The 27,723-nt window shown below is 42.7% G+C and overlaps 1 protein-coding gene and 1 long non-coding RNA gene across 15 annotated transcripts in view; one reads left to right on the plus strand and one right to left on the minus strand.

The window, feature by feature from the left end:
• Positions 1-27,723, minus strand: part of SUSD1 (sushi domain containing 1) — a 142,397-nt gene that overhangs the window by 55,202 nt on the left and 59,472 nt on the right. For 8 of the 13 annotated variants that reach the window (XR_007772992.1, XR_007772988.1, XR_007772987.1 and 5 more), the window contains exons 18-21: positions 15,774-15,867; positions 14,331-14,586; positions 10,149-10,188; positions 5,498-5,591 (exon numbers count right to left, since the gene is read on the minus strand). Coding sequence is in view for 5 of the 13 variants with exons in the window: in XM_050943052.1 (XP_050799009.1) it covers positions 5,498-5,591; positions 10,149-10,188; positions 14,331-14,586; positions 15,774-15,867 (484 nt within the window). In the remaining 8 variants the exon portion in view is untranslated. Of the gene's footprint in view, positions 1-1,104; positions 2,273-5,497; positions 5,592-6,200; positions 6,280-10,148; positions 10,189-12,253; positions 12,272-14,024; positions 14,149-14,330; positions 14,587-15,773; positions 15,868-27,723 lie in introns of those variants that run through there. The other 5 variants (XM_050943051.1, XM_050943050.1, XM_050943054.1 and 2 more) reach the window with 5 other exon arrangements.
• LOC127046349 (uncharacterized) lies at positions 6,293-14,295 on the plus strand. 2 transcript variants are annotated; one of them, XR_007773000.1, is made up of 3 exons: positions 6,293-8,412; positions 12,569-12,711; positions 14,111-14,295. It is a non-coding gene; the product is annotated as an uncharacterized LOC127046349 (long non-coding RNA). The 2 variants fall into 2 exon arrangements; XR_007773001.1 differs by lacking the exon at positions 12,569-12,711.

Below are 27,723 nucleotides of genomic sequence, written 5' to 3' on the forward strand. Positions count from 1 at the left end.
CCTGCTCTGGGCTAAGCTGCTAGTCCTGGCTGGACTGGGGAGAATGGGACTTTATCTTCTCCTGCACAACATCCGGGGCTGGTCAGACCTACCCCTAGATTTCTCCCCCAGCTGCAGGAAGCTCTGCAAACTCCCTCTCCCTGCACCCATCGCTCCTTAGCTGCAAGGGGAGGGATCCCTGTACAGGGAATTACTCCTCCATCTGTCCAACGCCAATGCATCTAGACCCCCTCATACACAGATCCTCCCACTGAGCCTTGTCCCCCATGCACTTAGGACTCCTCCCCAATGAGCCCCACTCCCTCTGCACCTGGACCCCCCCAATGAACCCCCCATACCCAGATATCCCCCCGCTGAGCCTCAACCACTTTCATGTGGATCCCCCTACAGAGTCCCATTACTTTTGCACCCAGAACCCCGCAACAAGCCCCTGCACATCCAGATCTCCCCCACACCTGGATCCCCCACTGAGCTACCCGCACCCAGATTGCCCCACACCTGGATTCCCTCACAGTAAATCGGTCCACAGTTGGAGCCTGCCTGCCCACAGCTGGTGCATGTCTCAGGGCCCTGGGGTGTTTCCGGGGCATGCCTGGTCCTTGTGCTGTGTCAGGGTTGGGTGCTGAGTCCGTGTCCTGGGGGGAGCTGCACAATGATTTCCCATCTCTATGCAGCCACTGGCCTGTGCTCACCAATGCCATGGTGGAGTCTCCACTTTTATTTGACAAATAGAATTAGCAGAATTTTAAAATATTGTGTGCAAAAATTTTTTCGCACAGAATGCCCGCAGGAGTATCCACACCACATCTGCACCCGCACCAGTATCCACAAGCTGAGAATAAAAAGGTTCCTATGTCATTTTCAACTGCAATTTGCCTCAGCCAGTAGCAACAGACTCCTGAAGTCTGTAATACTTTAACCTCTTTTAGTGCTAAAAAACAGCACAACCAAAAACAAAGAGAGTGTGACTAAACCTAAAACACCCTGCAAAGAGTGGCCAGAAACATGAAAACAAACAGATTACTGTACACCCTGATACAGAGTACGAAAGCAAACATCCATCAAAAACAATCATAACTTGAAAAAAACAAGACAACACAGGGCTAAAAACTAAGATATTTTTATTTCACTAGTTAGCATGATTTTGCTATCATTCTGGAGTGACTTCTGAACAGGAACGGAAGTAAAATCAAAAGTACTTGAAACTTTCTTATACCGGAAAAATTCACTATTCCTGAATGCATCACAGAATTTTATCTGTATCAGGTTATATTAACCAGATGTTACATTAAACATGTGATCTTGAGTCTCCACAACTGTAAATTATGACAGAAGTATAGAGATGAAATAAATTGCAATTGAAGACATGTAACGCCGTATTAAAAAAAAAAATCACAAACCATTAGTGCTGCATAGTTGATTAGCACACTGCACTTAAATCAATGTTATACAGGTGCATGTAGGATTTTGTAGATTATTTGCAGTAATCCTTAATATTTCCTGAACACGTCTGTTTAGTAACACATATTTAAGTGTGATTACTCAACTCTATAACACTTTAAAACTTTTTATTGAAGCTACACTTACTTTTAATTGATTGAGCTTTCTATTTGGTCATGCAGCAGCTGCTTTTTGGTTTTAACTTGTGGGCAGAGGGGCTAGCGTTCTCTGACATTCTAAAACAGATTATGGACCTAACTGATTTTCAAATAGCAATTTGCTCTTTGAGTAATCCCACTGAAATCAATGGGACCATTTGTGGAGTAAAGTTTACTCATTGTAAGGGTATCAGAATACTGTCTGGCCTTAAAATAATTTTGTTCTTTCATATGAACTATATATTACTAACAGCAACAACATACTCCAAGACAGCTGTTATACAGGGTACCCACATTTCTAGGAGGTTAAAAGCATGTTTCTTCTGACATACACACCTTGGTGAAAGTCCTAAACTGCGCTAAAAGTAATGAAGAAATCAAGGAAGGCCTGAGTATCCCACTATCCATTTCAAACACCAACTGTTCATGTAGTCGTTGGTGTAAGGTGTGCAGATACAGTAAATGGCAGTGCAGTATTGATGTAACAAAGATTCTGGAGTCTCTCTCCTATCTTCTAGGCAAATGGGGGATGAATGCATTACAGAAGAGAGACACTTTCAATCTCTAGGAAAGATGATGCAATACCCCCTCCTGCAGCATCCATGGTAGTCTCATAGGATACTCCTTTGGCCAGTGCAGCTGGAGGTATATGGACTGTGCTGTGGAGATAAGAACTGGTGAGGGAGAAAGGAAAAAAAAATCTAGGTAAACAAATATTCAAATAAGAATTCAAGCACAGAACTTACAGGAGAGCTAGTTTCTATTTATAAGATAAAGAGGCAAGAAGGTTTCTATAGAGCTCTGAAGATGGAAGGCACTATATACATGCTAAACTTTGCTACTATTGTCCAGTAATAGAAGGGGAGTACTCGAAGAGTGGAAATGTCCTGTGAAGAGCACCGCCCTAGTTTAACATTGGCACCAACAGAGCTCAGATACAAACAGCTTACAAGAGTGCTGCAGTCTTGCCACTGAACTTGTGTGTCTGTAGGGGCATTGGCAAACAGCCCGATGTCAGGAGTAAGTAACAGATGGAGGTGAGAGAAGGACAGGACATTCTAATAATAAGAAAATTTGGGCTAATGCATATTTTAAAGTTATTTTTGAAAAAATAAGGTATATTCTCTATTCCCTATGAGACTACCATCTGTAAACACCTCAGAGTGCAAGCTCTCTTTCTGAGCCAGATTCGGAAAGCACTTACTGCCATGGGTGAGCAGTTATTCAGACGAACAGCCCCAGTGAAGTCATAAACAGTTTTCAGAATGAATTCAAAACCTGGTCCGCTGTCATTCGGACACCAAAGCCACTTGGCACTTACATGATGATGCTGGCCTACATTAAAAGGGAGCTCTCTCTGGTGTTAGAAGCCACAGAAATAATAACGCAACTCCCTCTGACACCATTTCCAGAACCCCTTATCCAGTTCTGGGAGAACACTTCAGGTTCCTTTATTTGGCATGCAGCAAAGGTACGCTGAGGTGATCAGACTCAAGCATAGGGGGTGGGGGGTATCACACATCCAGAGTTACACCAAACTCTTCCTTTATATCTATTTACACATCAAATTGCACTTGCAATTCTTTACACCATACATTTTTGGATTGGCTTGGTTACTTGCAGGAACCAATCCCTGTACAGCATGCTCACACGTTACATTCTGTGTTTATCTTGCCCACAGTCCCTAGCATCGAGGTGTTGCAGCTTATCTTAGCTAGCACAGACAGCCACACTCCAGCATACTATTTGTCAAGCACCTTTTTACAACTTAACCTTCCATTCACCTTCCCAATTACACCCACTAAGAAATGAGGCACATTACTTATGTCAAGGCAGGCTTACACCAACACCAAATGAAGGCTAGCAAGAGATAAAATCACACAAAACGCTCATTTGCTGTATGAAATTAGTCAGCACTGCTATGCTTTTGCTGCTTCTATTGCTGCACTGACAGCAAAATACAAGGGTTACAGCTGTGGCAAACTTTCTCTGCCTCAAGCTGACCTGTTCCATCTTAGCAGAGAGGAAGGACCGAGCATTCAACTGCAATTTAACAACTACTTAATACTAACAACAATCAAACTAAGGCCTGAAGTCCAATGGAAGAAACCGCTAGCTCTTGCCAAGCAAGACAGGCGCTCTGACTGACCACCACGGGTGGTAAGAAGAGATTGAGAGGGCGTGGGCCAGCGGCGCCTGATACACCGCGGTGTGAGTGCGGCACGCCGAAGGGCACCACAGCCAGGCCTACGGGTACTGCTAAGGCAAAAATCTCCGATGGTCATGCACATGGATGCGCACACCTAGAATGGAATCGACAGAAGCAAGCACTTGGAGCAGAAACTTTGTTACTGTTCCCATTCCCAGTGCTTCACTTTCTCCCAGGAGATAGACAATGCAGTAGATGGATACTTACAAAAAGTAAGGATACTTGCTACCCATGAACATGGTGACTGTTATACCCAGAGTTTGGGAGGGTAACCAGGACAGAGGAGATATGGGGTTTCCAATCTCTGCCCCTTCTCAGACATTCCTTTGGGAAAGGGCCAGCCTCAACCTCTAACAGAGGCCCCATGAAAACAGGCTGCTCAGGGAATGTCAGGTGATTCTCCTTCTCCTTTGATCTACTCTGGTCCACTGCTCCTGGTGAAGAGACAACTGCCAACTCCTTGTTCTGCCACAACACCCCTTGGGTTGACTTTCTGCTGCTGCAAGTGGCCCCTCTGTCAGAAGGCAGCACATGATGGAAATGATTCTAGCCCAGTTTACCTGGAAGGTTGGTTTAGGCCCAACACCCCTTTCCAAAAACATTAAAAAACCTGCAGTGCTTTGTGAAGTTCATGGTAATGCTTTGCTGCCAAGGGAACATGGCTATCGCTTTCCTCCTGAAATACTGCCAAGACCACAGCCAGGCTTTGGAACCTTCGCTGTGGAATTTAGATTACAAGAATCTAATTAAAACGTAGCCAACCCCAATCCCTCTCCCTTTTGCTCCCCATCTCTTTATGAAATGAAACTCTCTCTCATGCCATTCTATTTCTGAATGCCAAATAAGCAGCTTAATTGATCAGAGTGCTGTATCTCACCACCCAGAAATCACCAACAACTGGCCTCTCATGTGATATGTAAGAAAGAAGAACGGCAAATTCCAGAGAGAAAAAGATTTGGGCAAAGACATATTTAGAGGTACAATTAAATTTTTATTAAGGAGGGTTTTACCCATAAACCTGCTCCCCGCCCCACAGGATTACGGAACAAAATAATGTGTTTTACCTTGGAAGAAGAGCAGTCTTAAAGCTACTGTCCCTGAATGAAGGATTATCTCCAGCCCATGTTCCAAGCAGCCACTTTAACAATCTCCCCAATATTTTACCATAATTTTTGTTCAACATTTCATTAAAGGCCCACTTCTACTAAGCAACTGAGTTTTACCATTCCTTTGGATGGCTCCTTACAACAAAATTAGGATGTTTTTAACGGTGATGACTGTAGGCGAACCAACAGGTCATGGGTATGGACATGACAGCAGTGTTGCCATTAAGAACGGCTACTTTATTCTCAGAACAGCACCAGTATAACTTCATTTATCTATCTGCCATTCTACTGAAACTGCTCTGATCTGAAGCTTTGATGAGACCTGCTTTCCCATTCTCTCTCCTAGTTAGATGAACCCCCATCTTTGCTGATGATCCCCATAAAACTTTGAGGAGAAAAGGGCTTGTAGTTTATCAGCTAGTCAGTTCAATGCATGGATCTCTTACAGTTCAGGGAAAGTGGCTCATGTAGCTTCTAACCACCTGATAAGCCTTAAACAAAGGAGGCTGGTCGATAAACAAAACATGCAACCCCTCCCCTACAAAGAGAGCTACAAATTGAAGTTAATAGTTAACGTAACATACCGTGCTGCCAAGAAGGACAAGAACAGTATAAGGCAGACAGCAGTGACCGACCCTAATCCAGCAAGAGTCATATGTTGCAGAGTGGGTGATAAATCTGAAAGGAAAACATCCAATAGTTCAAAAACAAATAACCAAAATGGTGCCATGGTGCAGCACAGTCTTGTGACTCACTGCCTAAATCAAAGTTAAACTCTTATTCTGGATTTATTGCTCCATCAAGCAGTAATTGAGCTGAACATCCAATGGCCAGCAGCCAGCTGAAGAAATGAGATTAATGGTGTATTGCTCAAAAGGAATTACATTTTCCTGTCTATTACTCTCCTGCTCTCCCCCATTTTTTTTTTTACTTTTGACAGTCAAAGTAAATCAAGATCCTTTTCCTCTAACACCATCATCTGTTTCAGTCAAAGTCATAAGACAAGGGTGTCTCCGGTGCAGGGGCGGCTCTATGTATTTTGTCACCCCAAGCACCGCAGTCAGGCGGCTTTCGGCAGCATGCCTGCAGGAGGTCTGCCGGTCCCGTGCCTTCGGCGTACCCGCCGCCAAAACTGCGGGACCAGTGGACCTCCTGCAGGCAAGCCGCCGAAGGCTGCCTGACTGCCGCCCTCACGGCAACCAGCAAGCCACCCCCCGCGGCCTGCCACCCCAGGCATGTGCTTGGTGTGCTGGTGCCTGGAGCCGCCTCTGCTCCGGTGCTACTAACCAATCCGTCATCAAACGGCTGAACTCCTCTCCTCCAAATTCTTGCAATCTGGGTACTATTTCTGTTTTCAGGATGGTACCTACAGCAATATAAACACCACGGAATCACACCTGGGGAGAACAGACTGCTATAGCTCATGAACAAATCCCTCAAATATTTGTGTTAATGAGAACTGAGAGGGTGGGTAAACTAAAACTGACATGTGCCTGAGGAGAAGAGGAATGAATAATCTGCATAAATACATTAACTGACTGGCCCCTGAAGTTTTCAATCAGGATAAGAGCAAGCCATTTCCCCATCATGGTATTTCAGAAGAAATAAGTGTGAAGGAGCTGTCATTTGTTACCAAACTTTTCAGGAGTCAACTCTATCAAAATGATGCAAATAACTCTTTGCTCTGACTGCATGAGCCACTTCTTATTTTCTACACATGCACAAGAAACACATGCGCCTCATGAATTATCGCCCTGATGCTGGAAACACTTAAGTGTATGAATAATTTTATGCACATGTGCAGTTCCATTTAATCACATGTGAGACTGCAAGATCAGGGTCTGCAGCCATAGTGCTTACTTGTAGTCACGGAAAATGACTACCAGTGATAATTTCAGAATCGGGGTTTTAAGATCTTATGTGCAGTATTTGATCAGCCTCTGCACATGTTCAATTTTGGTCAGAACTTAAAAAAATACATAAACCTTTACTTCATCACAAAACCAGTTTTCATATATAAAAATCAAATATCCATGGAACAGACTAACATGACCAAAAAAAAAAAAAAGACTTCACCCCTTTGTATTACTATATTTGAGTTAAAATCACTACATTCTGATTTTATTCAGATCACTCTTAACTATAACACTGGAAGCCTATGTCCATCACTACTCTAGCACTCTTTATTACAGCAATTTAACAGATTATAATCAAAGCCTCACTAGAAGGCCTCTGTCACAGAGAAATCTGGTCTAAACAGCCATGGTTAGGGGCAGCTCCAGGCACCAGCATGCCAAGTGCGTGCCTGGGGCGGCAAACCATGGGGGGCACTCTGCTGGTTGCCGCGAGGATGGCAGACAGGTTGCCTTCGGCAGCATGCCTGCGGAGGGTCCGCTAGTCTCGCGACTTTGGCAGACCTTCCACAGGTGTGCCGCCGAATCTGCGGAACTGGGGACCTCCCGCAGGCAAGCTGCTGAAGGCAGCCTGCCTACTGTGCTTGGGGCGGCAAAATACCTAGAGCCGCCCCTGTCCATGGTTGTATTGAATGTCTAGATCTTCCTCTGTTTTGAAAATGGAATGAAAAAGCACGCCTTAAGGAACTCAGCCTCTCAAAATTCACACAGCCTTTCAAGTTGTACAAATCCCATAAGGCCATGGATACTGGTTGACTGGAAGACTGGCCTATCTAGGGGGAAGTGGAGACAGAGTATAAAGACAAGCCCCATTCCTTCACCCATCTTCCAATTCTCCTTTGCCACCACCCAAAGAGAAAAATCCAGCTGCACGCCAGAGGGTTGTAGTGGTATTCTAGGGGTGGACAGAAGACAGAGATATGAGAAAGGGGTAGTTTTCTGTGGCTGCATAGTTATTTTTAGTATCGAGCAGAAACCAGATTTCCATGCCATGGGAAATTCCACAATTTCAAAACACTGTCCCCTTTCTGAAATAGTAGAAAAACGAGCCATTTTGAAATTTCCCATAAAACAAAATTTAAAAAAAAAATTAGTTTTGGTAGCAACATTTTGTTTTGATCAAACCAAAACATTTTTGTCTGATCTCAGCCTTTTAAAAATTCATTTTAATGTAAAAATCAATTAATTTAGTTTCAAAAAGTGGTTTAGAAACAAAAAACCAGAAACATTCCATTCAAAAAATGTCAAAAAACAGGATGTTTCAATGTTGCTGAAACACTTCATTTCAGGTTTTTTCCCCCTAAACAAAATGTTATCAAAACCAGACATGTTTTTCTACACATTTTGATGAACACAGCATTTTTAATCAAAAAACCTTTTTGGTGCAAAAGTTTCTACTAGCTCTAGTTATTTTGCAGCTCTTACCAACAGGAAAAATACTCTTTAGAAAAACAGGCAGCGTCCACAGCTGCCAAGTCCCTGAAGCTGGCCAAGCTTCTGAGAGCCAGTACTGCAGAGGCTATTGCTGGCCTGCAGAGGATCTTAAGTGTGGCAAGAAAGAATTTCTTCAATTCATGGGAGAAAAGGTAAGTGTGTACAAGGAAAAAAACAAACAAACAGATGTGATGCCCCTGAAAATACAGTATTTTTAGAAATAGAATCATTGGGAAGGGGCCTGACAGAGAGGAAGAAAATGGACATTTTATCCTGTCTGAAAACTGGATTTTAGCAATGTCACTCCAGCAATGAGAGAAGAGCTCTGTGTAAGCTCAAAAGCTTCTCTCTCTCTCACCAGCAGAAGTTGGTCCAATAAAAGATATTAACTCACCCACTTTGTCTCTCTAATATCTGGGGACCAACATAGCTACAACAACACTGCATTCTCCAGCAATAATTCTGTCTTACTAGGTACTGACAGATCAAAACCACCAGTTAGAATTTTTGGGATATTTCTGACTCTTAGATTCTACTCTGCATCAGGCATAAAAGCTTTCATACTTCACAAAATATAGTTTTCCCACGGATAACTTACACCAGTGAAGAATGAAAGTTCCAGAGCTTTAGCGACTCATTTAGTTAAATAATTTGTCTGCATTAAAATTCCCTGATTAAAATTGTACCAAAAAGGCAAGTGAGGAACTCAAATTCTCCTCCCTCAATTTCAGAGCGAGAGAAGGAAGAAACAAGTTTGCTTTGCTTTTTTGAATTCCTTTTACTCAAAGAGATTTCTTGTTTGGAGAATCCAGAGCCTTTCATTTTCTTTGTTTTTCTCCTATCAACACTGGTTGCTTGAGATGCAACAGAAAAGAAACAGCTATATTACCAACTAGCTGGAGGAGGCAGCCTGAATCTCCTCAGGGCAGAGACTGCTTGTACGGGCACTCAAATAACAGGTGATGCCAGTCACCACCTCTCTGCAGCACTTACTACTAGCCTGCCCTTTCATTCCTGGGAGATAGCACTATGAGGATAATTTCTTTGTTTCATGCATTAAAGCAAACTGGAGAAACAGGCCAGTTCTCCAGTAACTATACTGGAGAAACAGTAATTGAAGGGTTCAGACATTTTGAAGAGCAGAAAATACACTTTTTATGTTTCTTGTTTGGTGTTTTCATTTTCACCAGTTTGTTCAATGCACTAATGTTGTCCAACGTAGCACACCTGTAAAGCTGCTGAGAATTCCAGCAATGTTCTCCCCATCTATTGGCCTCAGTGGAATGTCAGTAGGTTGGAGGAGTACAGCAGCTGGAGCAGGCCCATTTGTAAATGTTTATGGCCTGTCGCAACCCAGTAAATAGTCTGAGGGTGAAGGCCCCGGGGTGGTTTTGGTTGGGCCCTGCCTCCCTCCCCCAAGCTAGCTGGGGTTGGCTCTCTGCTCCAGGGTTGCAGCGCCACTCAGGTTTGGCCCCGCCCCCCTGGCTGGACCAAATTTGTGTGAGTGGAGTTGTGACCTGGCTCATGGAGTTGCAGGGTCACTCACTCAAATTTGGCCTACCTGGACTCCCATCATCATGATGGCTGGGTCAAACCTGAGTGGCGCTAGGACCCTCGAATGTGCAGGGCCTGGAGAAGAGAGGTGAGCCAAGCCAGTCCTGTGGGACCGGAGCTGCCACGTGACCCTTTGAAACATTCTGGCAACCCAATTTTGGGTCCCAATCCAGAAGTGGAGAAACCCTGATCTAACCTTTGTAACGCTCCGCTAGACTTCACTGCTAGCAGGGAATTAAACAAAAGCCACAGAAATTGTTAGTTTTATGCCAAGATATAGCCAGGCAATGCAATGACAACTTTTGTTTTCTCATAAGATGAAAAACTGCCTTACCTTCAATTTGTGCCCAAACTGCACAAGATTGCGTCCTCACCTGGAAAGTAAAACATAACCAATGTCACTGGTTTCCCAGGATATGTATTTAATCAACAAGCCTACACCATCAGCAAAGGCATTCAGACAAGAAACATTAAAATGTATTACAGTGGGAATGGATTCCTAGATCACCAAGCTTTCCTGAGAAGGCTACAGGGAATAAAGATCAGATTAAAGAGAAAACTCTGAGGAAAGTCTAGCTCTCATCTTTCGGATAGAAAAGAACAGATATCTAAAAACCCTACGTGACGGGGCTATAAAGTTGCATGGTTAAGCATTCAAGAAGTTAGGAAATACCAACGTTAAGGCTGCACATGCAGTCTTAACTCTGCCCCCTATTCGCATATACAGATTCCTTTACAGTGGTTAATTACATGGTCACTCACTGTTTTGCAAATAATATATTACACAACGTTTTTCTCCACTCTGAATACACATTTAGCACCTTATAATTTTTAAAGAAACTTTAATACAGTACTTACACTAGTTTAATTTTCATTATGATCCAAAATATCGTTAGGGACAGACTTTCTATAAATTCTTGTTTAATCAGTTTTCCCCTCTTTTTTGATGTGTTCTCTTCCCTATTTTCTTCTTCTGTATCTCACACCCTCAAACATACATATGAATGGTAGGTACAGTACTACTCCATGGTGTATACTTAATATGAAGTGTGTTATGTACTTTACATATAAATGACTTACATGGACTCTGGTATTTACATATATTTTATTGAAGGTTTTAGACAAAAAAGTATACTATTGCAGTGGATAAATGGTATATTATCAGGTAATTAAAGATTAAGGCCTGGTCTACACTGGAGGAGAGGGGAACGCGAGCTAAGTCGGTCTAAGTTATGCAACTTCAGCTACAAAAATAGCATAGCTGAAGTCGATGTACTTAGAGGTACTGACACTCCCCCATCGACTCCGCCTATGCTTCTTGTTCTGGTCGAGTACCGGAGTCGACGGGAGAGTGCTCGGCAGTCAATTTATCGCGTCTTCACTAGACGCAATAAATCAACCCCCACTGGATCGATCGCTCTGGAGGTAAGTGTAGACATGCCCTAAATCATGATGCATCTGCACAAAGGGACAGTCTTCGTTTGGGGCTTTATTATGAGCTTCTATACAACCTCACTGATATTTAATATAGTTTTTGCTATGGGATTTTCTAGTTGTTTAAAAGCATAAAAGATAGGGTACAGAATGAACAAGAACAGACCTGCAGGACTTCACTCTGTATGGGGCAACCTCCTCTAATATCACACACCTAACAAGGTCCCCTAGGATTGAGCCAAGAGATCCTAATGGACTCTTTGCTTCAGCCTACCTACTGCCATTTTCACTATGTAGAGAAGTTAGTCATGCACCCATAGACAGTATAGCCTTCCACAGCAGTGCACTTTCCAAGTTTAGGAGAGAAAACACAAGCAATCTACTGCACACGTGTGCGCAACATGAATTTTTCAAGACCAGTTGTCAGAACAGTTAAAGGCATTTTCCCCTCAATTAGGGTTCCTTATGTTTCAAATTTCAACATTCTACCCCTAGCCGTTTCCATGCCTGTACTAAATACTACAAAATCCTCTAACTGGAATATCAAATTTACCTCCATCCCTTGCAGACTTACTGTTGCTTTTATTACATATTCACTCCACAAATGCTGAATGATGAAATGGGGGTTGTAGAAGGTTTTACTTAGGCTAAAGAAATGAATCCCACATCATTTTAAGCTCCAAGCACTATTATTTTCTCAGTGTCTTTCATTTTGGGCCTTGGCAGGTTGAGAGGTATGGAATCCATAAAGTAATCAGTGGAGCCTGAAACAGGCACCAGATGGGTTGGAGCTAATTAAAGAATACCACTCTCTCACTGAGAAGGACACATCCAGAGATGGACAATTTGTTCTACTTAAGGGAGGTTTTCATGATACTGTCAGGCAATCTGTAGCTATCTCCCAAGCCCCATCTCTCTCCAGAATTCGCACTTCTCACCTGCCAAATTTATCATTAGGAAAAATGGTACTCCTCCATTATCTCAGTTCTCCTAGCTTCTTCCCTGATGCTCTCCAAGCATTCCCTGTTGGAGAGGATCAGGTGGCATGACATTTGGCTAGCATAAGTGGATGTCCCTCACATTTCCCTCAGTCTTTCACATTTCACTCAGCTTGGACTGGTGCATAGGTTGCAATTTTATTAAAAGCCCTTTTCATTTTCTGGTTCTCGTGTACAATGCTATGGGGCTTGGGTTTCAAAACTGTAGGAGAATATTTAAAGGTGACCTGCAAAAGGAAAAGAATGGGATTGTGCCTTTTTTGGTTACTTTATGATGTATTAAAAAAAAAAGACATGAAAGCTCTGTTTTTTGAAATTTCAGGTCCTGTATTACCTGGAATACTCTATGGCTTGGTCTACACTAGAAAAATTAATCACTGCTGACATTCATTGTCAGGAATGAGTAATTTGTCTAGTGTAGACCAGGTGTATGATGCTGAAATGTGACTTCACAAGAACAATAATGTGAAAGTTAAGCAATTTAGGAATTTAGTCACATTATTTAAAATTCTTTGGTCTGGTGTAATAACTATTTAAAATAAAGTGAGACCTGTACTCTTTGTATTCTGTGTTGTAATTGAAATAAATATATTTGAAAATGTAGAAAAACCATCCAAGATATTTATAATAAATGTCAATTGGTATTTTATTATTGTTTAACAATGAGCTTAAAATTGCAATTAATTGCAACTGATTTTTTAGATCTCCTGATTAATTTTTTTAAATCACTTGACAGCCTGTAGAGGGGTGGTTACCCGCTCTGGCCCTGACAGGGTTAAGGCCAGCCCTGGGAGAGTGCTGGGGCTGCAAGGAAAAGCCCAGGCTGCTTAGGAAAGCAGACACTGCTGGGGTCACGCCCCAAACAGAGCACAGCAGGTCCTTACAAAAGCGCTGCTAGCTTGGAGCTAGAGTCTCTGTCTCTCCAGTCTTGGAGGGAGCAGGGCCTGGCTGTCGATAGTAAAGGTACGTGGAGTGAAGCAGGGATGGGGAAAGGACAGAGGAGCAGGGGAGCTCCAGCCTGGCGACTCCCCAGGCTGCACGGCCTGGTCCTAGACCCACCCCTGAGGTACTGGGTGGCAAAGGAAGACAGAAGGTCCTACCCCCTTGCCTGTGATGACTGGCTCTTAGACTGCAGTTTGCCCCAGGGACCAAGGACTCATAGCTGACTGGCAGTAGCCACCAGCTGAGGCAAGGTGGGATTAGGGGGTTGGGATCCCTGGTGAAGGGAGACCATGAGAGTGAGGGATTACTGCCAGGGGGCAGCACCCCAGATACCGGGGTCCGGGAGGGACACGGGAGGCCCAGTGGCAGTAGATGTCGGCCTGCAGAGGGCACTCCAAGACTGGAAAAAAGAGCTAATTCCCAGGACGCCAGCAGGAGGTGCCGCAGGGGTGATTCTCACGCCATTACACAGCCCTATTTAACTTCAGTGACTAAAAAGGCTTCCTTCTCCTCAAATGTTGAAAATTCAACAACCCTGCCCCTTCAATAAAGGAATTAGTATCAATATATGCCCTCGCAACAAGTCTTCCCACAAAACCTGGGTTGCCCAAAGTTGACATTCCCTGTTATTTATAAGGCTAAAATGCAAGTAAAACAAAAAACTCCATTAAAGAAAGTCTGGTCATCTTGTAGTGTCACTTGGAAGGACAGAATACCTCACAGTAAAAGCACTTGACTCAAAAGAAAGAATCATGTTACTGTTGAGTGACTTTCAGATACTAGCACTCCCTAAGGCTAAATTATGGCCTTTGTAAATTATAGGCACCTGTAATTACCAATGAATCAGTGGTGTTTGTGCACCCATCCCTGAAGGCAGAAGTTGGCACTAAATCCCTAATCCTTTCCTTTGTTTATATTTCAGCATCCAGAATCGCTTCTGCATCACAATGGTGAAGAGATCTGCAGGCAATTAAAATGGCTACTTCAGGACATTTCAATTTAAGTTTTATATCATCTACTTCTTGTCCCTGACAATATCATCAAAACAGAACAAAAAGCTAAACATTTTCCCTCGTTTTCCAATTAAAACTTCTTTCATTCAACAAAGACTCAGAGAAAAGTTTATTTAAAATACCCATTACCTTATTCCATTGGCTTATAATTCTCAGTACCACACAGTAATCTTTCCCCTGCTTTAAGGGAGCATTATAGAATGCCCCGTAGTAATGTCTGTCTCCAAGAGAGATCAGCATGTTGTCAGCAACATCCTCGGCGAGGAATTCAGCTGCCACATACCCCTCAGCATCAGTGGCATTGTTAAAGAAAGTCACAGCAGCCAGGGAATCACAAGTAAATGTGCTTTGCAAGGCCAAGGGAAGCACAATCACTTGATAAAAACTAGAATGAAACAGAAAAGCAACCATCAGCATTCATTTCCATGCACTAAGCACCAGTGAGAAATCATATTTGCATGTAGTCTTCCAAATATTTTGGCCCTTTGTTTAACAGTTTTCAAATCACTAACATCCCGGGTGAACTCTTTCCATGTGTGGGTGAAATATTTCCCTTTATATATGTGCTATTTATTGCCCTCTGTATAAAACAGACTATATATGCCTATTATAAGGCTAATTTTCCAAATTGCACACACAGATTTAACATGACTGGGCATGCTAATTTAGTATTTTCGTATGAGAATTGCCAACTATGAATCACTACAAACTGCGTGTTTGCTCAATTCATCCAACACGCAACTTTCTCCTTGCAGCCCAAGCAGAGCTGAAAGACTTTATCAACCTATTAAAACCTACTTGTTCCTGATTTCCCAGAAAGGTGCTGTTTCCAGTATCAAGAAGGTGACGAGAGCTCCCATCTATGACTTTAATTAGAAACTTGTCCCTCGAGTTCACCAAAAGTTCAGAGGGTGATGTCCTCCCACAAAAAAGAGCAACTCACAGAGTACATGCACTGTACTGTTGTTACACTGTGCTTTGGCTCCTGCACTATGTTTTCATTTCCAAGTATTTCCTGCCTTACTATAACACAAGTTACAGTAATTCGTCTCTCTCATTTCCCAGGCACTTACCAACATATGTCAGCAGAGTTAACACTCACTACTCCAAAGAGTATTTATTATTTTGGTACCAGTAAATGAATATGGTGTTTCTGTTTATCAGGATTTGGAGAATAGACCACCTTTCTTAACTTCCTCCTGGCTACTAGAGAATTTCCTGCAAGCTGTACAATGTGGTTTGCACATGACAAGTATAAACTGCTCTTAGTTACACCAATGAATATCTGGGGTAGCTCCACTGAGCCAATGGAGTTACACCAACATAAATTCAGAGTAATTGAGGACAGAATTGTGGTCCCAAGGAGAGATTAACCCAAAGCAAAACTCCAGATCTGAACAATCACAAATTACAGTGAAGATGGGACCTGGATTCAAACTTTCTGGTTTGGTCCCATCGCTAATAAAATAATCTAATTGAAGACAGTTTAAAATACACAAACATCTAAATGATCAGTACTTTAAAAATATATTTTGAGAGAGTCGGGAGCATGTAAAAAAAAACCCCACAGACCTGATAGGTCCATTTCTATCTTCTGCTTTTCGTAGGCTGAGTGCTGGTGCAGGCCCTTGTACTGTAACAAACTCTATTTCTGGGAATAGAGGATCTAAAAAGCAAACAGAATCAGTACGTTAGAAAAGTTTGAGGAATAATCCAAGTGTGAGGGTAGTAAGCTTTTTCTCACACAGCACAGTAACTAAAATGCTAACCCTAAAAGATAGAGCTGGGCTTTAGATTCAAATCTGAATACAAAATACTTTAAAATGTACAGACAATGTTTTTGGTTAACAAATATTGGAGATGATTTTAATTTTGATTGAACTGCATATCAGCAGGCTCAACCTGAGAAAACAAATATGTGAGATTTGAACCTTACTTCTTGTAGACCTTGAACACCTCAGTCAAATATTTTAAGCTGTCATAGGAGACTTTCACCAAGTACTTCCCTGAACTGTCAAAAGCCCCCTCAACTTCTGGAAAACTCAAAGGTAGGAAAAAAAATTCTGTTGCAGTAGCTTTCTTTGATTCCTATTTTGTACCCTCCCTTCCTTTGACATCCAGCACAGTCAAGAGAAGCTTTAATTCAATTTTCTGCCTGGAGAAAATATTAGGGATTTTAATTTTTTTTTAATCCTCGCCGAAGTGCACAAGGCCTAAAATGTCGAGCCGATCTGAGCTTTGTATTAAATTTCAGACAGGCAGTGTAAAGCGGAAAACAGCTTTAGGGCACTAACCAGTAACTACCAGGCCTAGCATGTGGCTTGAAGAGTTGCAAATCTGCCAGCAACAAGTGCCTTTAAAGTTTGGAGTCTTTGCCACTTTGGGTAACTGGTCAGAAATACAAGTTGTTAAAACTTTAAGCACATCTAAGTCTCTCCAGACTGCCCTTATAAGATGTGAAGCAGCAACAATCCAAAATTTAAAAATTGGTTTAAATTCTCACCCCAGAAAACAGGAGGACTTTATGAGGAAGTTCTTCCATGTGCAGTATTTGATTACCAGGACATTAAGAAAAATACATGTTGCCAAAACGTTAATGCGTGCAAAAATAAGTCAAGTATCAGGCCTGCAGAACATCAAAATTTAACAATCCCCATGGGAAAAATAAAGCCTTCAGACCACCTCCATGAAGTCAGACACAATGGCAGCACCTAATGCAAGGCAGCCATTGTGTGGGAAAATTCCTGATCAAGAGTGAAAAGCTGCAGCCCCAAATTCAGTGGCTTACCATTAACATTTACCCGTCTTGGTCTTCAGGTAAATTACAATAAAAACATTCTATCAGGATTACAGGCCACCAGCTTGAAGCAGCATTCTTCAAACTTTGCAGTGACACAAACCTAAAAGTGCCAGTTTCCATCCCTATCTTCAACCAAACCCCGCTCCAAATACCCCTCTCAGAATCAGTGCTGGGTAGGCCAGGAATTTGGAACTTCACCATGAGTTTCATTTTTATGGCAAGAATATTTGAGCTGGGTCACAGTGTTAGCTGGAAGCCAAAACACAGCAGAAAGCACATGTAATAGCATTGCCAGTGAAATAGGAAAACAGCACAGATCTTGAGGCTATACCTCCTGGAAATGACAAGACATTTTTGGTTTGGTTCACATCATGTTCAATGGTTTGGAAGACTCCGCATTCACACTGTGGTAAATCCTTGATTCTCCATTTGTGCATCAGGTGCACACATCTTTCGTGTAATGTCCTAATATGGTTGATGGTCATCTACTATCTTTGGCAGAGCAAGAAACCAGGTCGTTCGACGGTGCGATCATGTACAAGGTGCTTGTTGTTTATGTCAGAGCCTGCCCATTGCATCCACCAGGAGTTTTCTGAGTTGAAGCTGAATGACAGAAGAGCTTCTCCAAACACCCAGAATGGCCAGCAGGACTTACGGCAAGCGTGAGGTGGGTGAACAAAGAACTTTGGACGAGCAAGAACTTTTTTGTACTCGTGTAACATAGCCATCTCTCACCAGATGGTTGAAGAAAGGACTTTGGAGGACTGGAATCTAAGGCAGTGGCATGGTCTTCAGGGTGCCACTTACATGTCTCAGAGCCACATTTAATTGGATGTTGATCAGGTCTGTGTGCGAGCTTCTTCCCCAAACCGGTGCGTAGAACTCGGCCATGGAAAAAACTAAAGCCAGCGTTGCCGTCCATACCATTTGAGCACACAACCCCAGATCAAACTTGGTAGCTTTTGGATGATATTGATGTGACTCACCTGTTCATTATCAAGCAGATGTTTCTCACAGGAATGGCCCAATTTTTAAAAAAGATTAAGATTCCGAATTTATTTGTTCCTGTCTTAAATCTCAGAGGCCTCTGACATTTTTACAGACGCGGTTTACAACTGAAGCCTTAGGACTGCACAGACTAATCACTACACATGTGATGAACAATGTCAGTTTCATTATACTACCAAATCTTGATAGTAGGAATCTTTAAGGTCTTTCTGATTAGCTGATCTTCTGCACTCCACCAATATTATGTGACTAGGACAGCACTGAAATTCACTTTACTATACATACTACAGTCATAATGACTCCATTTAAAAGGATATTATTTTCTTTGTGCCTCATTTTAAATACGCCTTTATTTAAAATGAACATATGCAGGAGGGAGGGATAGCTCAGTGGTTTGAGCATTGGCCTGCTAAACCCAGGATTGTGAGTTCAATCCTTGAGGGGGCCATTTAGGGAACTGGGGCAAAAATATGTCTGGGGATTGGTCCTGCTTTAAGCAGGGGGTTGGACTAGATGACCTCCTGAGGTCCCTTCCAACCTTGATATTCTATGATTTGGCTTACCACCCTTTTAGAAATTCTTCATTTGCACTAGAGCAGTCCTGTTTGGTTTTCTCTGCTTTTCTAGATGCCATTCTCTGTTGCTGATAATGCTTTAAAAATAGTGATGCAACTGAGCCACAAGGTTTGCATCCAGATGGTATCCTTCCTCAAGTTCACGGAAATCAAATCAAGGGTTCTCGTTCAGGCCCAGCTATAACTGAAAATAATTCTCTGCTGAAATAATGCCATTTGCATAACTGACATTTCTTGCAAACATATTGTTTTAAGGATTTTACGGTTGTTTGGGGATTTTGATTCAAATAAAAATCTTTTTATTACATTTTCACATTTAAAATAAAGAAATGGAGTAAGTACTAATGGTACAAGAACGGGTTATGTAGCAGTACTGATTAAATAGCACTGGTTATGAGGAGAGACTATAAGTACAACGTATGTAACAACATGTATGTTATGCTGAAGGGCAAAGAATTTTTAACCTGAAGAAAACCACTATCACAGAATCTTCTGAGGAGATGACCAAAAAAGCCCACTAGAAGAGAGGAAAAAATGAACTTTAATAAGGGTATGTCTACATCTACAATTTTGCAGCGCTGGTTGTTACAGCTGTATTAGTACAGCTGTATAGGGCCAGCGCTGCAGAGTGGCCACACTTACAGCAACCAGCGCTGCAAGTGGTGTTAGATGTGGCCACACTGCAGCGCTGTTGGGCGGCTTCAAGGGGGGTTCGGGGAACGCGAGAGCAAACCGGGGAAGGAGACCAGCTTCCCCGCGGTTTGCTCTCGCGTTCCCCGAACCCCCCTGCAAACCGCAGGGAAGGAGACCTGCTTGCTCGGGGGTTCGGGGAACGCGAGAGCAAACCGCAGGGAAGGAGACCTGCTTGCTCGGGGGTTCGGGGAACGCGAGAGCAAACCGCAGGGAAGGAGACCTGCTTGCACAGGGGGTTCGGGGAACGCGAGAGCAAACCGGGGAAGGAGACCAGCTTCCCCGCAGTTTGCTCTCGCGTTCCCCGGACCCCCCTGCAAACCGCAGGGAAAGAGACCTGCTTGAAGGAGAGGCTTCCTCAGGTATGCTGGGATACCTGCTTATTCCACGGAGGTCAAGAAAAGCGCTGGTAAGTGTCTACACTTGATTACCAGCGCTGGATCACCAGCGCTGGATCCTCTACACCCGAGACAAAACGGGAGTACGGCCAGCGCTGCAAACAGGGAGTTGCAGCGCTGGTGATGCCCTGCAGATGTGTACACCTCCTAAGTTGCAGGGCTGTAACCCCCTCACCAGCGCTGCAACTTTGTGATGTAGACAAGCCCTAAGTCACTTAAGACAAATATATTGATTTTTAACAACAGTGTAATGGGAGAGGACCCTTATCTGTGTTTTTAACACCATCTTATGGAATGTTAATTTTTTTTTCCGGGGGTGAGGGAAGTGGGGTCATTAACTATATTCTGTTGGTTTCCTTTTTTCATTTCACTGAGTTGCATCAGTGAAAGTTAAACTGGCTGATTCCACTTTATTGTTATTACTTATTTGTATTGTAGCAGAGACCAGAGGCTAGGACTCCATTGTTATGTTTATACAATACTTATCACACAGGCCCAAAGAGCTTACAGTCTATCCATGTGAGACAAGAGAGAAAAGGTGGATAGAGAGAGAGACAGATGAGGGAGCACAAATAACTAATGAGACATTACTGGTCAGCATGAAAAGCAGTGGTCTCAGAGCACTAGCTGCCTAATCATTTATTTATAGGCATCATGACAGAGAAGAGTTTAAATAGGGATTTGAAGGAGAACAACAAGGTGGCTTTGCAAATGTTTATGGAGAGCTTCTCCCACGAGTGAGGGGGGAAAAAACACAGAGGTTTGTTGCAAATTATTTTAAAATTTGCAATCAAGACTGCAAATCATTTGCAGAACAACTGCAGGGGTCCCATGTGTGAAATGCTGGGTAAGGCAGGGTTAGGCTGTGGAGGCCTTAAAAGTGAAGACAAGTAGTTTATGTCTGATGTGGACAAGAAGGTGAAGCTGGAGAGGGACAAAGAGGGAAGAGATGGGATCAATGTCACAAGTCAGAAAAATGCTCCTGGCAGCAGAATTTGAAACAAGATGGAATTTGTCAAGGCCAGAGAGGAGACCACTGGAGCAGGAGAGACAGGAAAAATAAGGGCCTGGATGAGAGTTTTAGTTGTGCGGACAGAGAGGAAAAGCAGTATCTTAAGAGATGTTATGCAGCAAGAAATGCAAAGATTTAGATGTGGCCTGGAAGTGGAGACCTAGAGAGGGCCAAGTCAAAGAAAATGTCCAGGCTATGGGCCTCGGCAAAAGGAAGGATGGTGGTGGTATCCTGGAGGACTGGGGGGAATGATTAGGAGTTCTGTTTTGGCCAGGCTGTGTTTAAGAAGAAAGTTGGTCTATGGGGAGATGTCAGAAAACTAAACTGAGATTTTGATTTGGCTAGGAGGAGACAGGTCAGGTGTGCAGAAGTAAATCTGCAAGTTATCAGCATAACAATGACAGGACACAGAAAGAGAAATGGCCAAAACAGAGACCTGTAGAAACCCCACAACACACTGAAAGGAGATTAAGTTTATATATAGAGGAAGGACTGCACATACAACCTCTCAGACAACAGCATTGGGCTAGTTTATGGCACCGATCCTGTCAACAGTTTATGCATGTGCTTACATTTTCTTCATTCAAGCAGTCCCATGAGCTTCAATAGGACTACTCACTTATTTAAAGTTAAATATATCACAGGTTTGCAGGATTGGAGACTAAATCCCTGTCACATAAAAACACATACATTTATATTACTGGTTGTCATCAATCCCCCTGCCTGCATCACTGAAACAGAAAATCATTTCTCTGTCATTCTTGTTTTCTAAAAGGTATACGCTGTAACTCATCACCCCCGGGGGTCTGTCATGATAGCACAAATAGCAGGGAATATCCACAGTAAATCCACATGTTTCCTACCATCCCTTCCTCCCTCAGTGGAAGGCAGAAATTTTTAACATTTGAAAAAAGAAAAACAAATTTAAGATCCCCCAACCATGAGGGAAGTTGGGTGAGTTAGTCTGACTCTATTCCTACTTGCACATGAGTGGAACAATGGTAAGCTGTTTTCTTTTCCCCTAAGGTTACAGAATTCCATTTCAGGATGCAATATGTGAGAAAAACCCAGAAATGAGAGGGGCACCACAAAACTATTCATGGAGGAAACATAATGCTGTGGAATTCATTCCTTTAGGGCAAATACCTTTTTCTAGACCTTCAGTTTCATGATTATTCATTTCTGATGTAAATAATTTTTAATAAGAAGAGTGAGGGGTCACTATATTTGTGTGCCAGAAGGGCATCTGAGAGGTCTGAGGACTCAAAAGCTCCTGCAATATCTTTATCCAAACCCTGTAACTGGTATATACAAATACCTGTAGCAAGTAACAAGAAGCAGAGTGTAAAGTAGGAACATACCCTGACTCACAGCAATTTTCTATTTTTCTTTTTTTTAAAAAGAGGTTATGTGTGGGAAGAAAATACTGGAAGAGTTACAGAACCCAATATGCATGTTTTCATTGGAGGGGAAGTTAAATGTTCCCCTTTAGTAACTCAGACACAGTAACTCCACTTCCCTGTGACCAGGGATCTTCCTAACAAGCATTGTGTTCCAACACAGAGTGGTTCATTCTAAACCTTAGGAAACTGGCCAGTCTCCAAAGTGTTAAACAACTGGTGGTTAGCTAGTGGCCTAAGGGTTAAAATTTCCTCTTAAATTGGTCTCTTTCTGAAGAATCTCTCATTTCTTTCCCCCTAAACAAGGGCTGCCGGTGGACTAACATCTCACCACTATTCCTGGGTGACCAGGCAGAGGTGCTGGGTTTCTTCATGTTGACAGAAGCACACATACATGTCATATTATCCCTGCACTCTGCCTGCTTGTTCCTCTTTAGTGAACAGACAGAGTACTCAATTATGCAAAAATTCCTACTCTCTGAAGCCAAAACATTGGAGCAGACAAGGAGCCTACAAGTCAAAATACAGCCAGAAGGTCTGGCTTTCAGGTCTAAAAACCTTGATGGTGCTCCTTAAAAATTAACACTGGCTGCTCTCTGTTGATATGCCTGCTGTTTACCCCATCTTTATAAGAAAGATGTATTTATAAAGATGTGCTCAGGATGTTACAAGAAAATAAATGTTATCCGAGAAAAACAATTTTAAAAAACAAATTATAACTCAAGGTTATACAGCACAAAGCCTGGAAGATAATGTGATGGCTGCAGCACAATGAGGGAGGAACAAACCATGAACACATTCATTTTCACACCTTCTTTCACACTCCTCCTACTGTATGTTGGGACTGCCTTTTTAATTAGTGTCTCTAAATGTTCCCCACCTCTGCCTCTCAAATGTCTTCTCAAACACACTTGTTTTGCATAGCATTCTGCTAATATTTCCAAGGGCAACCTCCTCCTCATTTCACCATCCTTGTGCTATTGTTGTTGCAAGAAACATACTGTAGCTCTTAAGCTTCTGTTCCAAAGTGCATTTGCCTTCTTTTTTTATTATTTGCACAGTATTTACTCTGTAGGCTCTGTAGGACAGGGACCATGTTAATTCTTTACATACCTGTACAGCTGTGGCACATTAAAAAAATAAACAACATTAAGTGAGATCATGTGCCGAGATTTCAAAAAGTAACTAGTGATATTGGTTACCCAATTTGAGACTAGTGAGGGTTGATTTTCAAGAAGTGCACCTGAAAATCAGGTCTCTTTAACGCGTATCAAGTTGAGCACCCAAAAACAGACACACTCAAAACACTTAAGTGTTTTTGAAAATTCTGGCCATGACTTTTAAGTGTAGCTATTCTGCAGATAAAGAACATTTTTTAATCAGTCTGGCATGGAGAATGTTAAAAAACTATACTGATTTCCAAGTATCTTCTCTCCTTTCCTTATGCTTTTTCAAGAGGCTCACAGACACAGATGTTTTATTGCCTCGGCATTTTAAAATGTACTTTTCTAGATGGCAGGAAACTGTTGTATGTTCAGATTAATAATGTTTTTACAGGGCAGTCTGCACCCTCTTTATCAGAAGGAGGCATCTATTCACTCAGCACAAACTCCCACCAACACTGCGCACAGACAATCCAGGAAGTTTTTGGAGATTGTTGGGGACAATTTCCTGGGGCAAGTGCTGGAGGAACCTACTAGGAGCTGTGCTCCTCTTGTCCTTCTGCTCACAAATATGGAAGAATTGTGAGGAGTAGAAGTGGGTGGCAACCTGGGCAGCAGTGACTATGAGATGGTCGAGTTCAGGATCCTGACACAAGGAAGGAGAGCAGCGGAATACAGACCCTGGACTTCAGAAAAGCAGACTTTGACTCCCTCAGGGAATTGATGGGCAGGATCCCCTGGGACGCTAATAAGAGAGGGAAAGCAGTCCAGCAGAAGTGGCTGTATTTTAAGGAAGCCTTATTGAGGGTGCAGGAATAAACCATCCTGATGTGCAGAAACAATAGTAAATATGGCAGGTGACCAGCTTGGCTTAACAGAGAAATCTTTGGTGAGTTTAACACAAAAAGGAAGCTTACAAGAAGTGGTGGAAACTTGGACAGATGACTAGAGAGGAGTATAAAAATATTGCTCGAGAATGCAGGGGTATAATCAGGAAGGCCACAGCACAATTGGAGTTGCAACTAGCAAGGGATGTGAAAGGTAACAAGAAGGGTTTCTACAGGTATGTGAGCAACAAGAAGGTGGTCAGGGAAAGTGTGGGACCCTTACTGAATGGGGGAGGCAACCTAGTGACAGATGATGCAGAAAAAGCTGAAGTATTCAATGCTTTTTTTTGCTTCCGTCTTCACAGAGAAGGTCAGCTCCCAAACTGCTGCACTGGGCAACACAGTATGGAGAGGAGGTAAGCAGTTCCCAGTGGTGAAAGGATACGTTAAGGACTATCTAGAAAAGCTGGACATGCACAAGTCCATGGGGCCAGATGCAATGCATCTGAGGGTGCTGAGTTGGCTGATGTGATTGCAGAGCCATTGGCCATTATCTTTGAAAACTCATGGTGATTGGGGGAGGTGCCGGATGATTGGAAAAAGGCAAATATAGTGCCCTTCTTTAAAAAAGGGAAGAAAGAGAACCTGGGGAACTACAAACTGGTCAGCCTCACCTCAGTCCCTGGAAAAATCACGGAGCGGGTCCTCAAGGAATCCATTTTGAAGCACTTGGAGGAGAGGAAGGTGATCAGGAATAGTCAGCTTGGATTCACCAAGTGCAAATCATGCCTGACCAACCTGATTGCCTTCTTTGATGACATAAGTGGCTCTGTGGATATGGGGAATGTGGTGGATGTGATTTACCTTGACGTTAGCACAGCTTTTGATACGGTCTCCCACAGTATTCTTGCCAGCAAGTTAAAAAAGTATGGACTGGATGAATGGACTATAAGGTGAACAGAAAGCATGCTAGATTGTCGGGCACTAAGCTTAGTGTCATCCGCGAACTTGCTGAGGGTGCAATCATCCCATCATCCAGATCATTAATGAAGATGTTGAACAAAACTGACCCCAGGACCGACCCCTGAGGCACTCCACTTGATACCGGCTGCCAGTTAGTCATGGAGCCATTGATCACTACCCTTTGTGCCAGACAATCTAGCATGCTTTCTAAGCAGCAGTTTTGCAGAAAAGGAACTGGGGATTAGTGGACGAGAAGCTGGATATGAGTCAACAGTGTGTCCTTGTGCCAAGAAGGCTAATGACATATTGGGCTGCATTAGTAGGAGCACTGCCAGCAGATCGAGGGAAGCGATTATTCCCTTCTATTTGCCACTGGTGAGGCCACATCTGGAGTATTGTGTCCAGTTTTTGGCCCCCCTCTACAGAAGGATGTGAACAAACTGAAGGGAATCCAGTGGAGGGCAATGAAAATGATTAGTGGGCCAGGCACATGATTTATGAGGAGAGGCTGAGGGAACGGATTATTTAGTCTGCAGAAGAGAAGAGTGAGGTGGGATTTGATAGCAGCCTTCAACTACCTGAAGGGGGGTTCCAAAGAGGATGGAGCTAGGCTGTTCTCAGTGATGGCAGATGACAGAACAAGGAGCAGTGGTCTCAAGTTGCAATGGGGGAGGTCTCGATTTTTAAGGAGTTTTTAAGGTCAGGCTTGACAAAGCCCTGGCTGGGATGATTTAGTTGGGAATTGGTCCTGCTTTGAGCACGGGGTTGGACTAGATGACCTGCTGAGGTCCCTTCCAACCCTGATATTCTATGATTCTATGAAGCACTGGAATGGATTACCTAGGGAGGTGGTGGAATCTCCATTCTTAGAGGTTTTTAAGGCCCGGCTTGATAAAGCCCTGGCTGGAATGATTTAGTTGGGGTTAGTTCTGCTTTGAGCAGGGGGTGGGACTAGATGACCTCCTGAGGTCTCTTCCAACCCTAATCATCTATGATTCTGTAACACATATCCTTTCTGTGGCTTATTCATTTAAGACCAGTATTTCTTAAATTCTCCCTAGCCATTTTTCAAATGGCAGTGAGTGTTTATAAAAAAAGACATTTCTTAAATTCAGAAATAGTCAGCAACAATGTTTTACCTAGGATATCTTCTTCACGAATGATCTATAAAAGGGAAAAGCACACTTGGGACTACACACAATCAGTAACTCCAACAGAGAAATAATGAATCAGAGTCAGTACAACCTTAACAGCCTTTTTTTGGGGAGGAGGGGATGTGATGGAAGGGAGCAGGAGAAACAGACACAAACTGTCCTTCCTGCCAGAACACAGAACGCTCACATCACTAGTCTTTTAACAGCGATTGGTCAATGATTGCCCAGCCATTTTTCGTGACTCGACCTCCCATTTCACGTGAGCACATAGTAAAAACCTCTTATGCAAGCCGGGAGGGCAGAAAAGGCAGCCTCAGAAGGATACTGTAAGGAATATGAAAGGAACAGAATTTCAGTGCTCTATGAAGCACTCAATAGAGAATCTTTATGGCCAGGAGATGAGAACAATAACATGCTCATCACAGACTTATTTTAAAAGGAATCTGCTTGCCAGGCTGCCTACAGTAAGGAAAGTAGCTAGCTGCTGAATTCCATGTTTTGTGTAGCCACACATCCCATTATGGGCATAATGAATCATCTCATTCAGGATATCAGAAGCCAACATAGGTTTCCTAACAGACATTTATCAACACTGTAGATTCTCTCTCTTTTTTGTCTTAGCATAAAACAACCTTTCACTAACATGTAACTGTACGGCATAGGTTCACAAGAAATACACTCTCCAACCTTATTAATTTCCTCCATAGAGGAATATGGTCACCATGCAATGATGTGTCTCTATACGAGGGCCTCTAGCATTACGGAATCTATGGGCCTGGTTCTCAACTGCAGTAAACTTCTATTGAAGTTAATGAGGTATGGAAATTTACACCAGCTGAAGATGTGATCCTATGTTCTAAAACGTAAAACCATGTCTCACTAGGAACATTTGTTAACTGTGGGTAACTTGAGGGCCATACTTCCTTATGCTTCCCCCAAAGAAATCAGCATGAAACCTCCAGCAGCTACATCACCCGACAACAAAGGTTAGGCCAGTTACAGTACATCCACAGTAAAACATTTGTTTCAGTCTTTCAGCTATCTTACAGCATTAGATCGTCTGAGGTATCTTACATTTACATAGGACTTTTGATCCCAAAGGGCCACAAAGCACTTTAACAAGCTTAAACTGGCATACAAATTAGGATAACTCCATCACCACCAAAGTACAGCCATCTGAGGGCTTGTTTTATTAATCCTAAATTGTGTAATTTTATAAAATTTAAATGTGGGAGCTAAATAAAAAGTGACTCAAACCCCATTACTCTTATAAAAAAGTAAAATGGGCCTTTTAATGAGATCTTACTTGATAAGCAGACATGACCAAATTTTTATGCCTCTCCACCAAATACCTGCAGCTCTGTGTGGATATAAATATATATCTGCATCCAAGGATATAAATTTGTACTCAGGGAGCGCTCTACAGATACCTCACCCAGAACTGTTTATTCAGTACTAACTCAACTCAAAGAGAAACATGTCAGATACCAAATCATCAACACCGTTTCATGCAGCACCTGCTAGAAAGTATT

This window comes from Gopherus flavomarginatus, chromosome 3 (genome assembly GCF_025201925.1).
Source record: "Gopherus flavomarginatus isolate rGopFla2 chromosome 3, rGopFla2.mat.asm, whole genome shotgun sequence".
Lineage (NCBI taxonomy): Eukaryota > Metazoa > Chordata > Testudines > Testudinidae > Gopherus > Gopherus flavomarginatus.